The 17,712-nt window shown below is 36.5% G+C and overlaps 1 protein-coding gene across 4 annotated transcripts in view; it reads left to right on the top strand.

Moving 5' to 3' along the window:
* cdc7 (cell division cycle 7 homolog (S. cerevisiae)) overlaps positions 1–17,712 on the top strand; it is a 69,544-nt gene that overhangs the window by 15,364 nt on the left and 36,468 nt on the right. For 3 of the 4 annotated variants that reach the window (XM_069939185.1, XM_069939184.1, XM_069939186.1), the window contains 5 exons: positions 1,623–1,758; positions 10,835–10,928; positions 12,797–12,939; positions 14,430–14,664; positions 16,929–17,015. In XM_069939185.1, coding sequence (XP_069795286.1) covers positions 1,623–1,758; positions 10,835–10,928; positions 12,797–12,939; positions 14,430–14,664; positions 16,929–17,015 — 695 coding nt within the window. The remainder of the gene's footprint in view (positions 1–1,622; positions 1,759–10,834; positions 10,929–12,796; positions 12,940–14,429; positions 14,665–16,928; positions 17,016–17,712) is intronic. The other variant, XM_069939187.1, reaches the window with a different exon arrangement.

Raw genomic sequence — 17,712 nt, forward strand, 5'->3', positions numbered from 1 at the left:
CAGAGGAGATTCACAGTTTTGATGAAGGGCCTCAACTCCACCTCCCTCTGCAGACCCATTGAGTCCCTCCAGCAACTCGACATTTCGCCTGGGTTTAATGAGATTTGTTTGGATTGGAGTGCCTCAGCTATGTGGATAAACTAGGTTTGTTTTCTTTGAAGTGGGGAAAGTTGAGGGGGAGTGTATAAAATTATGAAGGACATGGAGAGCATGGTAAACATCTCATGGCAAACTTACCTATAACCAGAAGGTGTGTCTTTATGTTAAGGAATAAGAGGTTTAGCAGGGATAGAAGGAAGCATATTTTTACCAAGATTGGATGAAGTTTTGAGAATCTGAGAGGGTAGTGAAGGCAGAGATTCACACTGAAGAAGTCTACCCAAGCACTTGTATTGTCAAGGTCTAGAAAGATATGGAATAAGTGCAAGTAAATGTGATTAGGCTGAAGGACTGATTTCTGTAGGACTGACTAAAATTTGTTCTGTGCACTTTTATTACAGCACACATGGATGTGCCATTAACAAAACAGATGCCAATCTTTGGACTGAAATTAATTAAATGTAACAGTTCACTAATTAGATTTTTTGATGTGGAAGATGCCAAAATCTTTTTCAAATGTTTAAATATATTTTGTTTCTTTCAAAAAATAAATTGAAGACCAGAAATAATTTAAACCTTACTGACATCGCTGTGGAATACAACTCTTATGGTTTCTTAAGTTCTCTTTTTAATTTCTGAAATTCTTGGACTAAAGTATAATGAAAATACATATAAACAGCTTTTGTATAGATTAACCTCTGGTTACTTGGCTTTTTAATAGTCATGGGTTAAAGCTTATAAATATTGTGCGCAAACATCTGTGACTGTGGAACCAAGTTAAAAGCACCTCATTAAGTAGCTTGTTGGATTCAAATTGTTTGTGACATTCAGAAGCAGTATATAAATGTAGTTTTCTTTCTTCAACATTTCTCTCAGCAGTTCCGTCCAAGCCAATATGTATCCCAGAGAAAAAATATAACATTTAAAAACAAATATGATCCTTAGCACTTTGCTCTTCTTTCGGTCTTGCTAGTTGACTTTTTTGTATTTTTTTTCTGCATTTTGAAAGTAGTTCATCTGTGGAAAATAAAGCACAATCTGCTGGAGGAACTCAGCAGGGTTAAGCAACATCAGTGGGAGAAGTCAACACTTTGAGCTAAAACCCGTTATCAAGACCAGAGTGGAATATTTTTCTGCTGATAATTTTATTCCATTTGAAGTCGAGATGTACTGTTATTGCAGGAGGAATTTAAATATCCCTATAATTCAGTTGGTAGTACGATTTACTTTCATACACACTGCTTTTGACAAAATCCAGCAGCTTTTTATTTCGCTCGTACTTCTGGAAGCTGTACTCGCCTAATGTGATATCTCTGAATCAGAACTGCAAACTGCAGTTTGAATCTTCATTTTTTTGTATTGCTGATGCTGTGGATAATTCTGCTTGCTTTTTGATATTTTATCTAGAGTGTGTATAGATTTTGTGCAACTGAAAGATTTGTACCAGAATATATCAACAAAATGTCATTATTTAAATAAAAAAATTTAGTTTAAAAAATATGATAATGTCTGTCCTTCTACAGGTACATTCAGTTCTGTCTATTTGGCGACTGCTCACTTGAAGTCAGGAAAAGTAGAGAAGTTTGCATTAAAACATTTAATTCCCACAAGCCATCCACTACGTATTGCTGGTGAACTTCAATGTCTGACAGTTGCTGGGTCAGTATCTACTCCAGTATTTAACACTTTCTTCATCTGGCTAATAATGTAAAAACCATGTCAAAAATGTATTTACCTTTCTGTTTTCTAAATGGCAGCTATTCAGTTTTTCCATCCAGTAGATAATTTAATGTTTTGCATCCAAACAACAGTGTTACAGAATGTAAATAAAATGGCAAAGTGAAAATGTGCAAATGTTTACCGTATTTTTACATCAAGGTTCCTTTGCTCAGTTTAAGTATTTCAATCAGTACTTGTATTAATGTTTCTCTGTTTAGCTGTAGAATTAATAGTTTGATTGTAATCATCCTCAGTTGCAGAAAAACATTTGAAGTGTAAATTAAAATGCAACTAGCTATAAGAGAGCACATTTCATTTGTTTTTCATTGTAAAAGATTTTTCTGTTTCTTCCATCTCATGTGAAGGATTGACTTGCACTCTTTATAATGACAGCCAATTTTCCTGCATGGTTTCTGGACAGTCTGTGGCGAGAGCTTGGCTATTAGTGATGCCCTAGTTAAGCCAGATTTTGAATGTTGTGGAATAATATTTTTTATTAGAACACTTGGAATAGTCAGTAAAGTAATTTTCTTTCACTCCATCCTTGAGGTAGAAGCCAGATGATGTGTACTGGCTCAGGATCCACAACAGAAATTTTTGCTAATCCTACACAAAACATAAATGCTGAAATATTTTCTGGTGCATTGAATACAATATGGCATAGGTTTATTCACTCATATCTCTTGAGAGCTCAATCTTTTCAAAAACAATGACGTTTGTAGACTTGAAATTTTATTGATTTCACTTACAATTTACATATGACCTTCATCTGGGGCTGACTTTGAATCTACCTTGGCCTCTTTACATTGATTCATTGGAAACAATAAACAACACTTGAAAAAGATATTTCGGTTTGAAGGCCATTTTAAGATTTCTCTCTCTTTGGTTTGGCCAGTAATATGCATCATTAACAAAATGGCAGGCGTCTTGGTGTCTGGCCATGTTAATTTGTCAAAAGGAGATCTAAAACTTCATATGAACGACTGCTGTTAATCCACATGTTGCCAAAACTATGGAATAGTGAAGAAGAGATCCAATTGTTGATTTGAGAGCTATCTTTCAGAATTTTGAAAATTAAAATGACGGCATTGCAGGAGTTCCCACTGATGTGGATCCCAGAGAGTGGGGAGCAGGGACAGCACTTCTTCATGAGGTCCTACTGCCCAGTCACGATGCTGACAGCCCCATATAGGTTTTAAACAGCTTGTTAAAGTGGCCAATGGTATTTTTATATTGAAACCATGCACCTTGAAGAGCTGTGGACTCTGGAGGATCAGCAGAACACCAGAAGAGGGAGACCTCTCCTTTCCCGTCCCCACCATCTGCTGAGTGGGAGAAGACTGGCAGACATCACATCAGGGAAGTTGATCAGAGCAGTGGATCAGCAAAGACCTCGATACAGCTGGTGGTCAAAGAACTCAGACCCAGACCAGGCTGTGAGCACCAGGTTGTTGGAGACGAGCAGCTGAAGAACTCTCACCAAGCTGTGGGCTAGTGGAGGTTGACTTGAGGGAACAAAATGATTTGTGAGGGCACCATGGGAAAGAAGGGCTCCAAAAGGACCTCGAGTGCTGAAAATATCCTGATTGTATCAGATATTAGGATCTGGAGGCTCAGGTTTGCCAGTTGATTGAACAGGAGGCTGCATGGCTGCAGAGGTTGCGGGAGCGCTGGACATGAATCCATGGGCAATCGTTTTCTCTGAAGGGACTCTCTTGCTTCTTTCTCTTTTTGGGGTTGCTGAGCTATGCTAATGGTACCTCTTTGTGTTCCTTTAAGGCAAGGAAAAGTTAACAAATTTTGTAAAACAGTTGTCTGCACAACTGTGGTTGAAGTAAAAACACAATGCTGGAGAAATTCAGCAGGTCAAACAGTGTACTTTGTGCAGCAAAAATACACAATTGATGTTTCAGGCTTGCATCCTTCATCAAGGTATACGTTGATAAAGGCTCAAGTCCAAAGCGTTGGTTATCTATCTTTATCTTTGCTACAAAAGTAGACTGTTTAACCTGCTGAGTTTCTCCAGCATTGTGTTTACCTTGAAAATTTTGTATACTATGACATTTTGTGTCACCTTATCTAAGGAAGGATGTTCTTGCAATGGAGGGAGTGCAGAGGCAATTCACCAGGCTGATACCTGGAATGGCAGGAATGACTTATGAGGAAAGATTGGGCAAATTGGGATTGTACTCGCTGGAGTTTAGAAGATTGAGAGGGGATCTCATAGAGACATATAAAATTCTGGCAGGACTGGACAGAATGGATGCAGATGGGATGTTTCCAAGGATGGGAAAATCCAGAACCCGGGGCCATGGTTTGAGGATAATAGGCAAACCATTTAGGACCGAGATGAGGAGGAATTTCTTGACCCAGAAGGTGGTGAATCTGTGGAATTCATTGCCACAGAGGGCAGTAGAGGCAGGTTCATTAAATCTATTTAAGAGCGAATTAGATCTATTTCTTCAGTATAAGGGTATTAAAGGTTATGGAGAGAAGGCGGGGACGGGGTACTGAACTTTAAGATCAGCCATGATCTCGTTGAATGGCGGAGCAGGCTCGAAGGGTCGAATGACCTACTCCTGCTCCTATCTTCTATGTTTCTATGTGTATTATTACATGACACAAGGAACCTTGAGTAAATGCAAGTTTCATTGCACTGAACAGACCCAAGAATATTATTAATCCTCTGTCAACGGTTAGTTAGCTGCACCCTGCATTGACACCTGACCCAGTCTCTCTTCTGTCCCAAGAATATGGTGTGGAAGAATAATAGTCCTACCAACAATCTAAAGAGCCTTGCAATAGATCTTACACAAAGATAATTTCCTATGGGCAGGATACGACTTAACTAAGTAAAATTAAAAGTGTCTTGTTCAAGAACAGAAAAGACAAATGTACATAGTTTTGAATGTAGCTATTAAACAATATTATTAAAGCGAAGTAACCTTGCACCAGTATTTTGATTAAATATTTTAAAACATTTGTGATAACTAGTCCACAACATTTGCAGTTTACCTACTTGCTTTTTGCACACAGAACTGCATAACCAGATAAAACCTATTTGATCAGCCCTTGATTAAATGATTTGATATTAATTCCATCCCCATCAAGTGTCATGGCATCTGGACAAATAAGGGCAAGAAAATCTGAATGCTGCCTACTATCCTTGGTCAGTTGATGAATTAGTCCTGCTTCATGTTTGTACTCTAGGGGACTTTAATCTCCATCACCAAAACTATTTTAGTAGCACCAGCAGACTGAACTGAAGGACTTCAGCTATCAGTCTGACTGGTAGTGAATAAACCTATTTGTCCTCACCAATCTACGTATGATAGCTAAATCTTTAATGATTATATAGTCCTTGTAGAAACAAAGTCCTGTCTTTGCATGAACATGTGACATTACAAACTTGCTGGATGGGAAGGTTTAGAACAGCTTTAGCTGCTCAAAATGTGGCACCCATTAGGTACTGTGGACTATATTAACCTGTAGGAATGTGTGCAATCTATAACCTATCATATTCCTTGGCCTACTACCAATTAACAAGCCGAGTGGCCTTTTCAAGAGCAGCAGAAAAATGATGTCCATTTAGTGAAACTGCACTTTGGGCAACTTGCATGCTAAAGAACACAAATGGCATGCAATAGACAAAGGCAAGCAAACTTGCAACCAACAGAGCAAAGCTCTGCATTCCAAACATATCCAATAGTGAATAGTGGTTGGCAATTAAACTTGATGGGAGAGGGTAGTTTCAACAACATCCTGAGGATCAACAGTGGAAGGTTCCTGCATATGAGTGATAAGGAAAAGGCAGAATCATTTACAACCATGTTCAGTCAGAGTGTAAAATAGATGACCTGCCTTGGCTTCCTTCTAGCATCACCAACATCATATAAACCATTGGTGATTCAATCCCCATCACGTTGTCAAGATGAGGCTGAACCCACTGGATTTTGGAAAGACTAGGACCAGCTCTGAAGAACTTTTCCAGATCTAGTTATTGCCCCCAATCAAATTGTTTAACTAGATTGAAATACTCATCTAATTGATGATGTGGAACATTGACCAGGTGCATCCTGTTCTTATTTTTTTAAATATAGGCCAAATCCAATCTGGCAATTAACAATGAGATGAAAGCCATTTTAACATTTCTATCAAGCAGCACTTACAAATAACCTACTCATTCAAAGTTTGGGTTCCTTGAAGTCCATTTAGCACAAGATGATCTCATAGCCTTGGTCTAAGTTCTTGAAGTGAGGTGAGAGATATCTTTTATATCAAGGAGTATTTGGAGTCATACTTAAAGGAAGATATTTGAGGTGATGGAAAGTCATCATCCAATGTCCAGAACATCACTCGAGGATAAAATTTTAAAAAAATGCTGGGGCAGAAAATAAACTCAAGAGGTCGAGTTGTCAGGGACTGCACATGTTGGAATTTAGAAGAATAAGGGGGATCTTATAGAAGCATCTAAAATGATGAATGGCAAGATAGAGGTAGTTAAGTTGTTTCCATTGGTAGGGGAGACCAGAACTAGGGGACATAACCTCAAGATTCAGTGTAGTAGATTTAGGATAGAGATGAGGAGGAACTGTTTTTTCCCCAGAGGGTGGCAAATCTGAAATTCACTGCTCATTGAAGCAGTGGAGGCTACCTCAGTAAATGTATTTAAGACCAGGTTGGATAGATTTTTACTTAGTAAGAAAATTGAGGGATATGAGGGGGGGAGGGGGGGAAAGACAGGGAAGTGGAGATGACCTTATCATCAGATCACCCACGCTCTCATTGAATGATGGAGCAGGCTTGATGGGCCGGTTTGTCTACTCCTGCTCTTATTTCTTATTGTATGCAAATTCAATACCAATTGAGTAAAAGGAGCCTGCCTGATTGATACCCTGAGTGGCTTATGCCATGAACAGTGTGTGTGCTGCAGTTATCTGCCGAGGTGCTCCCATTAGATCTCCCAAACTACCAATCTGTACCATCAAGATAAATGAGGGCAATAGGCACATGGTAGGCAGCCACCTGCAAGTTTTCTGTCCAACCATACACCATCCTGACTTGAAAATAGTTCACCAGTCCTTCCTCTTCATTAGGTCTAAATGTTGAAGGTTCCCACCTTGGGAAAAAAAAATAGATTAAGGGCAATTAAGAGTTTGTAATAAATGCTGGCTGTGCTATGGGCATCAAAATTCTCAGAATTGAAAATTTGACCCAAATCTGTCACTACTTGAGCATGTTAAAAGACTGTCAGCAGTTTGTATTTCAACAGCTATTAAGAGCTCCTGTCTGGATGGTAATGGTGACTTGTTTGATGCACCCTCTGTTCATTTCATAGCAGATACTGGAAATTGGATGATTGCTATTTGCAATTCCATTCATGAATATAAATTCTTTTCATTTTAATTACATTTATGACAATGTAATTTTTAATTTTTGAAATGCTAATTATAAAGTATAAATAAACTTTTTGGAAGGTTTCTTTCATGAGTTGATGTTTGAAGTTAGTAACTTCATCAGAGTGTTGCAATTTAAAACAAAATCCAGATATCCTGTATAATTTTATTTCCTTTCTGGTATAGAAATTAATGAACTATTACTTTGGAACTCAAAATCCCTCTTATAAAATTAAAAGGTATTAAATTGGTGGTAACCATTAAACTTTTGAAAACCCAACTGATCACTGATTGTGTTTTAGGGAAGCAATTTTGCTGTCCTTCTCTAGTCTGCCTTTTATCTGACTAGTCTTCCAATCTCTTAATTTCCCTCAAAATTGAGGCTGTTATGGAAGTTGGTTGACTTAGTGGCACTTGGACCCATTTGGAAAAGAAAAAAATGGAAATACATAATCCTACAGCTGTCTGCAACAGATCAATGATTGAAAAACAGTCTATGCCTGTGATGGATTTCAGTTTTTCCTTCCTGTCCCATGATGAAGTACTCAGTTTTAGTTTGGGGCAAGAATGGCTTTTGAGTGGCATTGTTGATTGAAAGCCACCCATTTGCCACTTGATGGGATCAGTGAATTAGAGCTCGTGCTTTACCACTTTTTGTTGCTTTTGTTAAGAGATTTATATTTTTAACATTTAAAACATAGATTCTCAAGATGGGGCGTGGGAATATTTTGGGAAATAATTAAAGAGTAAGTTTGAAAAAAAAAAGTTCGTTATGTTGGTGTAAAAGGCGTGACTTGACAACACTGACAGTAGAACACAATTGTGGTAACTTCCAAGTAAAATCACTTTCAAGCACCAAAACTTGGTGGAATTCCTAAAATGTTAAATTCTGTGCACAGTATAAGAATTGCCTGATACCGTGGAGTTGGAGGAGTGAGAAGTGAGATTGGACTGTGAATCAAAGAACTTTTTTGAGCTTGAATAGGCATTACATACACGTGCACATAGAATAAGTAAGTTAATAGTAATAAGTTAATATTTGATCCTGTTTTCATGGTTAAAGATAATTAAAAGTAACTTTTGTTTAAGTAACAATTTGTCGTGGTGAATTTCTATTGCTGCTAGGTTTTGGGGTCCTCTGGCCTCATAACACAGATGTCTGAGCAATGCCATTGAGTAATAGTACTGTCTGCAACAGAGTAGATGACATGGGTCAAGATGTTGAAAAACGGCATAGTGAGAAGTTGAAATCACAAAAGTTCTCAATACAACTGGATAAATCTACCATATGGTACAGCGAGACTTTTATTGGGATACATGATCAAGAAAAGATGTTTTTTGAATCATTACAGCAAGCTCAAATTATTTCAGCAAGCTGAAAATGAAATACCAAAAGGAAACATTATATCTTGTGCTGCAGATGGTGCACTTGCGATGATGGGTTAAAAAAAATCTGTTTAAAATTAGTGAAGGATGAAAATCCAAACATGTTGCTTGTGCATTGTGTTATCAACCGAGAAAACTTAGTTGCCAAGAGAGTTTCCCCTGTTCTACACGAGATGCTGCATTCTGTGATCAAGAGTATCAAAGCTAATGCCAAATGTGAACATCTGTTTCAACAGTTTTGTGTCGATTAAAAATGCAGAACACGTGAGATTATTGCTTCACGCTGCAGTAAGGTGATTGTCAAAGGGAAACTGCTTCAAAAGGTTTATGGAACTGTTTGATCTCGTTAGCAAGTTTTTGAAGGACAAACCTGAAATGAAGCTCTTGCTAAAAACGATGGCAAAGCTTATGTGAGTTATTTGACAGACATTTTTGAGAAACTAAGTACATTGAACAAGCAACTCCAAGTAGCAAATATGATGCTTGTTGATGCAAAAACAAAGGTATTGGGATTCATGACACTTCTAGAATTATGCCAAAGGAATATTTCTGCAAGAAATTTCAGTCAATTCTATTGGTTGAATAAGTGTGAGGTAACTAATGCTGCTACAAACATCATTGTTGACCATTTGAAGATGTTGGTTATCAACTTCAATGATAGATTTTGTGACTTAAAGACAAATGGATTTCCCTCTTGGTTAACTCAGCCATTGCTGGTGGACTAGTTCAATATCAAGAGGAGTTATCTGAGTTGCAACTTGATGAATTTGTGAAAACTTTGTTCAAAGTGAAAGGAAGTGGCTGACGAGATTGAAAAGAAATACCCAAACTTGACTACTTTAGCAATTAGTGGCACGTGGCTTCAGTGCTGTTAGTGATTTGCTACAAGCTAAGAAACCACCTGGAAATTACAAAACATGGAGATTTAATGTTTAAACTAACAATCCTTCGAATCAAAAGTATCTGCAGCCAGCGTCAGGGGCAAGGTTCCCACTGAAGTGACGACAATTGTTGAATGTGTGTGTGAGATGGTTGACATAGTAGTAGATAAATATGAAATGTGTTCCAGTGTATTCCTGACCTTAATTGCATTGCACTGAAATACACTTGCAGTAAATGAACATACAACTTTTTTTTCCGCTAAATGGTGGGGCGTACGTTTTTTTTTGAAAAATTAAAGAGGGGCCAAGGGCAAAAAAAAAGGTCGAGAGCCACTGATTTAAAAGATGGCCAGTAGTGATAGCCCGAACTATTGAATTATGAATATCAATATAGTTCCGGGTGTTAAATTGTTTTACGATTACCCAGTAATAATGCTGCTGTCACAGTGGTTATTTTGCTATTTGAGAAATTTGAAGTAACAAGTGCTCAAATTGTAAATCTGCCAGATTCAAAGATGTACGTTTGTTGATTCAAATTTGTAATCAGTGGTAAGTTTAGACAGAACGTGCGTGTTCTGTTGATAAGAGTTTATCTTGTCTGGCACAAAGTTGTCATTCCTAATGACAAACCTTGAACTGAGTCAGAGCAGATGTGCTGCTGAGGTTGTCTTGATTGACTGAGCCAATCTGAAAGGAAGAGAACTGTTTTTGCAAGTAGATTGCACATCTGTTTTGTTCTGAATTAAATATATTTCCTTGAATAAGGTATTTTAACAGATGACTTTGATCTTGGTATAGCAAGTGGAAGTTTGTAATTGTGTTTCAGCAGAAGTATTTTTCAATATATAATGCTCTTTGAGTGTTAATAACAAGGCACAATCCCCTGACTATTGCAGTTTGAATAGGCCTCTCTGTCTGCTAGTCTAATTAGGCTTTTGTTGTTCCAACTCTTCTGTCTTAGTTATTTTAATTGATGTTTTGTTGACATTGAACCCTGCTTCTTGTGTTCCTTTATATCACACAATAATTATAAAAGGGATATCTGGTGTAAGATAATATAAAGTAGATTACTGCAAACATTAAGCATTTATTAATTTAATGCACTTCAATTAAACAAGAACAAAATTATTAAAATGTTAGTTTTTATCTAACTACAAATGGATTTCATATTGGTATATTAAAACAAAAAAAATTCTTAATTCCTTTAGCCTCAGAATAAGATTTTTTTGCATATTGATATTCTGAGAATAACTAGTTCATTGCATGATCTAATTTTTATAAATCAAAAATGTGTCATTTTAATTAATTAAAATTTTTTAGGTATTTTACTTATTTTCAATCAAATTATTTCAGGGGTGAAGATAACGTAATGGGAGTTAAATACTGCTTCAGGAAGGATGATCATGTGGTTATTGTCATGTCATATCTGGAGCATGATTCATTTTTGGTAAGTTTTTGGTTCAAATTGCATGCGTTATAATTTGTCATCTGTATTAACTTAAAATATTGAACTATTAACCAGATGAAAAACACCACTCAAAATATCAAGATCATTTTTTTTAAGCTTTTGCGTCTGAAAGAGAGTGAGAATAATTTAAAAAAAACACTTGAATATCATGGATCAAAGATTTTATTTTACCCAGATATTAGTACAAAATTACTGGCCCGAAGAAGGGAATACAATTAGGTTAAGAAAACCCTTTGGGGGGGGGGGGAAATAGGCTATAAGTTTTCACTTCATTACCCAGCTACTCTGAAGATTTGAGTACCTGATGGTAATAAGAAATTTTTCAAAGATTATAAACAAGTAGCAGAATTTGTGGACGGATTACCTATTAATGAATCGAACAAAGGAGTTCAATTTGGTTAAGAAAACCCTTTTGGTTGGGGGGGGGGGGTAGTTATGTTTCTATTTTGTTATCCTACAATGGTGAAGATTTCACGACTTGATGGTTACAAGAAAAAAATTGTAAGCAAGTAGTAGAATTTTTGGAGATATTACTTATGAGTTTAGGGAATGGGATCTGTTTATTTTATTGATGTAACTTAATTATTAAGCGATACTTTTTTTTAAGATATGTATACCTGGGAGGTTAGGGGTATCAAGGTCTTGGAGCCTCTGACCTTTTTGTGGCAGGTGCTGCTCCAAATAATAGAGGGGAGTGGGGCTATATATTAAGTAGTGCCAGTAGGGGATTTTTTTTCTTTTACTTCTGTTTTGGATTTCAACAGAAGTTGGGAGTAATGCAGAAGTAAGATTTGATTTATTGAAGGACAGTTTGGTTAGATAAAGGAATTGATATATATTAAATAAATGGAAAAGGTAGTTTATTATGTTAACTTTAATCATTCTGTAAGGAATATTAGAAGATGATTACTTTGTAAAAAGGATGCCTGTATTTATGATTTAAATGTTAATTTAGTGAGAACTCTGAAGAGTATTTCTGGAGAAGACCTTTTCTTATTTATTTTGCTTTTTCTATATTTTTTTGAGGGAGACTTCATTAAAGGAGGAGGGCTGTAAGGTTTAGGTAGGTTCAATATGTGATTATTGAAGAAAAATTTTCTTTTTTTCGTAGTTGGAATATAAGGGGAGTTTAGAGTATATTAGAAGAAAGATCTTAATTATTGGAGGATTTCTATTTGATTTAATTAATATTTGGAGATGATTAACATGAGATTACTTATAAGGTAGAAAGTTATATTTATAATTAAATATTAATTCAAGATTTAAAAAAATTTTAAAATATGTTTATGATGTATTGTTATAGTATGATATTGATATGATGTGTTAAGAGAAGTTGGGAGTAATTTAGAAGTAATATTTTAATTATTATAAGATATATATGATATTGAGTTTTAAGTGGTTTGGAGTGATTTTTAAAATTTTATTATTTTATTGTTTTTTTGTTTAATATTGGGGAGCAGGGGGATTAAAACATAATGCAACATATAAATGATTAATAACTGATGTATTTATGTTAGATTTTTTTCAAGGATATTTTTATATATTTGTGACGTGTTACAAAGAATATTTTGGGAATTTTTTTCTCAGAATCAAGATTTGAATTATTGAAGATATGCATGCATGACATTGAGTTTTGAACATTTGGAAACATTTTAAAAATTATTTTATTTGGTTATTTGCTTTTTTTGTATTGGGGTGGGGGATTAAAAATACAATGTAATGTATTGATAGAATAATTGATAGAATTATTTTCAATGTTACTTGCATTGTAGATGGAAACTCTAAAATAAAATTTCTAAAAATGGAACAATTTATTGTTACTTTAAATGTGCAAATTCTTTTTTTAGGATCTTCTGAGTTCAATGAAGTTAGAAGAAGTGAGAGAGTACATGTATAACTTACTAAAAGCCTTGAGACGCATTCATCACTTTGGCATCATTCATCGTGACATTAAGCCAAGCAACTTCCTGTATAATGGTCGTCTAAAAAGGTATGAATTTCTACTCACTGCTTGTCTCCTAGTGTAATTAAATGACATAGTTTGGCTATTTAATTGAATGTTGTTTTTGTACATTTTTTTGTTTAAAGCCTAATTTCTAGTACTGATGTAGGACCGAATATTGGAAGTAGAGCCCAGCATGGATTTGTTAAGGGACAGTCCTGGGTGGGACGGGTAGCATAGCGGTTCGCACAGCACTTTTGCTGTGCCAGCAACTCAGGTTCAAATCTGGAATATTTGGGTAATGCCAGTAGTTAAGCAGAAGAAAGGGAAATAAATTTCCACAGAATCACAAGATGGTGATTCTCCATCTTGCTTGGCACTGTTGGGCCATAGCTTGAGTACGGCATCCAGTTCTCATCAAACTACAGTAAAATCCCCCTGATCTGGCACCTACGGGAATGGCGGATGTCCAATACGCAAATTTTGTGATTGAGACTTGCTCTCACTCCTAATACACCTGCATTAAGAATACACGTTTTAAAGGACAAAAGACAGTATAAAACGTAAAGTAATTTTTAAAAAAATCAATATTGTAGTCTTTAATTATGTAAAGATCACTTTAATCAGGTAATTCCCGTAACTTACAAATGTAAATTTGAATCTCAGTCACTGGCGCTGTAACAGTGTTTCACTAGTCGCTAAGCTACTGACAACCCAACTTACCTCCACGCCAGTGTCCCGGCCAGGCCCTCAGCGCAACACGACTCGCCTCCTTTAATGCATGGTGGTAATCCCATTGTAGCAATCTATTAATTTGTTTTTGTCTGAGTGGGTGAATAGCTAAGATAATTGAATAAATGAATGTCTGTCTTTCAACAATCAGGAAATACAGTAAAACCTCATTAGAACATGGTAGTCGGGGCCCAAGATTTCATACCGAGTTACAGCCGAGTCGTGGAACAGATGCATATAGGTCATGATTCAGGATGCAGGAAAACAGAATACTGTGACTTAACCCCTATAATAAGACCTTTATAAACTCCACATACAGGTACACAATCCTTTATCCGGAACTCTGGGGGGACAGTGTGTTCCAAATTTCAGATTTTTCAGTATTTCGGAAAGCCAGATATAAGCCCACCCGAATTGTACTGCTGTATCCACCCCCACCCCCTTTCAGTCACGCTGCTGTCTCCCCCCTCGCCCGCCCGATTCGCGCTGCCGGTCTTTCGCCTGCCCAACTCACGCTGCCAGTCTCTCACCCCACTTGCCGGTTTTTGGAGCTTGTAAATGAGTCATAAGAGCCCATTTTTGAGTTTGTGGCTGTTGGCCCCTGTTGGCCTGACATCCTAAAATCAATGTTTGGGGTCCACAGACACCCGCGCTTAAAGCGATTCCGCGGATTAACGAATCGGGTTCTAATGAGGTTTCACTGTATAGTGCTTTTGGTAAATAAGCAATGGCTAAGAGAAGAGTAGACCTTTTCATCAAATTATTTAAACTTTTAACTGATCTTTTGACTCTTTATAAAATTACAGATATGCTTTAGTGGACTTTGGTCTGGCCCAGGGTACACCTGACACCAAAATCGAACTTCTGAAAGTAGTAAAGGCAGAAGATCAACAGAGAAGTTGCTTAAAGAATAAATCAACAACCAGTTCTGGAAATCAGCTTCCTAATAGCATAACGACAAGTAAACCATTGGTTCAACACAGTGCTGATAAAATGCACATTAAAAGGCCCTGTCCCCCCATGCAAGCTAAACCTGGAAAGGTTCTGTCTTGATTTTCCTATTAATTTTCATAACATACTTCAGTAGAAACAAATTAATAATGTTGCTTGAGTTTTCGGTATTTGCATTCAAATATTTCTTGCAGATTTTTCACTTGATGGACAAAAGCTAAAATGTACTTGGGTTTAAGTAAGTGTGAAGTTTGCAAAATTATCATATGATTGTGATTGGCTGCTTTCTTTGTGTTGGTTCCTTGCAAAAACAGAATGGTAATGGTTAAGACCAGTAAAACCATTCTGAATCCTAATTTTCAGAGAAGTTCTTCGAGCTTCTGATCAGAATTTTCCTCAGCTCTGTGGTTTAATTTGAAAACTAATCTCCATGATCTTTCAGTGATAATTCAGTGAGTGTTTCCTATGTTAATTAGAAGTTTAAACTGTCTTTGCACTCTAGTTCTTCTCAAAGGTGTTCCCTCAAGATAGATGTCTTTTTTGCATATTGGGGATTGATTTATTGGTAGGTGCCCTTGAAGACATTGAATGTTTAGCAAGCTCGATCCATCAGCGTTAACGTGCTTTTTATCTAGTTTTGCAACATGAATATCGAAATTGAAAACTACTTAGTTATACTGCTAGCCTGCCACAACTGCATTCTTCCAGTTGTGGTCAAAAATTTATATGAGAAAATTTTCCTAACATTTATCCACTATTTTCAGATTTGAATCTGTACTATCATTTTATTATTTTTTCTCTTTATTTTCTGCCTCACCCTTTCCATACTATTTACTGTGTTATAATTTTCCATTTTTTAGTTTTTAAAACTATCTCCTTTGAGGTGGTTTATAGGATCTAAGTCTCTAACAGGTTCTTGCTCATCACTTAGTGATGCTAAGGGCCTTTATCTTATTTCCAAGTCTTGTAACAGAATGGTACAAACCAGTCCCGGATCTTTCCTTTTCTCCCACCATTTTAACACATGGTGCCTTCCATTTTCTTATTTTCCATTTGTATTGTCCATTAATTACCCTTATTGTTTTGAGTATTTTGGCCATTAATATGTGCTTCCTGGAATTTTCTCACTTTTTCCACCATCTGCCCTTCCCTCTCCAATGGCAAACATTGTGATTTGCGCTTCTATTGTTTTAGAGCCTTGAATTCTTGGTTGGTATCTCTGAAAGCTAGTATGATTAGTCACTCCAACTAACACTATCCAATCATTTTAGTAGGAGCTATGGCCCTGAATAGAGTTTGTCATCATTTGACAGAGTACTCATTTGATTGGATCAGAGAATTTTGGATGCAGAACATCATTTTAGGCAGTGCATTCAATTCCAATTCTAGCCAAGTTGACAGTTGAAATTAATTGGTTAATTATATTGAATTGAATTTGATTATTTCTGTTACTGTGAATAGTAATGATTGTCAGGAATGTTCAAATAAAATCAAACTTAGTGCTGTACAATTGCCAAGGGAATTAGCCAGATAGTATGTTATTGAAAACTATAATCTCAAAGATTGTTGCTTTAACCATTGCATGAAATTTAAGAGTTTCAGATTGAATTTGTATGATTTTTGATCTGAGAAGTTCTGGGCAGCATGTTTTTTTTTAATTTGCTTTGGTGTAGGAGGTTTACAGTTGCAAGATATACACAAACAAAATTTATTTGAAAATTGTTATTTACTAGTGAAGGGAGACTAATTTAACTCCAAGGATGATTGTTAATTAGAGAACACAGATTAATAAAATGACGAGGAAGATGAGATTTTTTTTTGGTGACTGACTTGTAGTGACATTAAAAATGAATTGGTTATGTGCTGAGATAATTTTCAGGCTAATGGTGGTGGGGGGAAGGGAAGCAAGGGACATGGGAGACATTGTGCCAAATATCTGTGGCCTCTCCTGTTATGATTCCATGAAATCGTGGGATACAATCACCCAGTATTGTGCAGTTCAAACCAAGACCAATTTGCTCGTGGATCCCAGCAGATCGAGCAGTGTCAGTGGGAGAACGAAAGAATGTTCGACGCTTCAGACTGGAACTCTTCGTCAAGACTGGTCAACCATTCTTGACCTCCCACTGATGCTGCTTGACCTGCTCAGTTCCTATTAAATTATTTTTACTCCAGATTCCAGCTTCTGCAGTCTCTTGTGCATCCACCATTAGAACTCATTTTCTGACATTGTTTAAATGGCGTATTTTAAAACACTGAAACAAAAGTTACATTTGGATTTTGATTAGATTATATGTCGTTTTACGTGTCATACCCTCTGAGGCGCACAAATGGATTTAACATTTTTATTGTAGGGGGAATCATCGGTTCCACGTTCTGTATTTGGGGAAAGAAATATGAATGTTCGTAGCACTGGAATTTTTGAGGGAACCAGTGTAAAGGTAAGAAGATCATAACAAGGAATTAAGAACACCTTGCAAACAACTGAGGTTTGTGTTGTACGTAGTTTGAAGATCAGCACGAGTTTTGTTAGCTAATGTCTTACTTTTGTGACCTTAGTGATTTGTACGTTGCGTGCGATTCAACAGCTGGACTTCTACTTTTGATGTTGAAGTCCTAGGAGTCCAAACTAAATATGATATTTACTTATTTGAAGCCTGACTGATGATCATCCAACAGGAAAATAATAAATGTCACCCCACTATTCAAGAAGGGAAGAAGGCAACAGCAAGGAAATTATAGACCTGTAAGCCTGATGTCAGCAGTTAGGAAGATGTTATGGTGCACTTGGAGCCACATGTCTAGATAGACCAAAGCGAGCATGGTTTTATGAAGAGAAAATTGAAATGCCTTGAAGAAGTGATAAGCAGGTTAGTTAAAGGAGATGCAGTGGTGTTGTTTATTTGAATTTTCGAAAGAATTTTTACAAGGTGCTGGACATGAAGTGATTAAACATGATAGAGCAGGAAACATTCTGGCATGGGTAGAGCATTGGCTGATTGGCAGGAAGCAGAGTTTGAATGCAAGGATCATATTCTGGTCGGTTGCCTGTTGCTAGTGGCGTTCCATTGGAGATGCTTCTTTCTATGTTGTATATCAATGATTTAAATTGTGAAATGAATAGTTTTGTGGACAAGT

Source organism: Narcine bancroftii, chromosome 5 (genome assembly GCF_036971445.1).
Source record: "Narcine bancroftii isolate sNarBan1 chromosome 5, sNarBan1.hap1, whole genome shotgun sequence".
NCBI lineage: Eukaryota > Metazoa > Chordata > Chondrichthyes > Torpediniformes > Narcinidae > Narcine > Narcine bancroftii.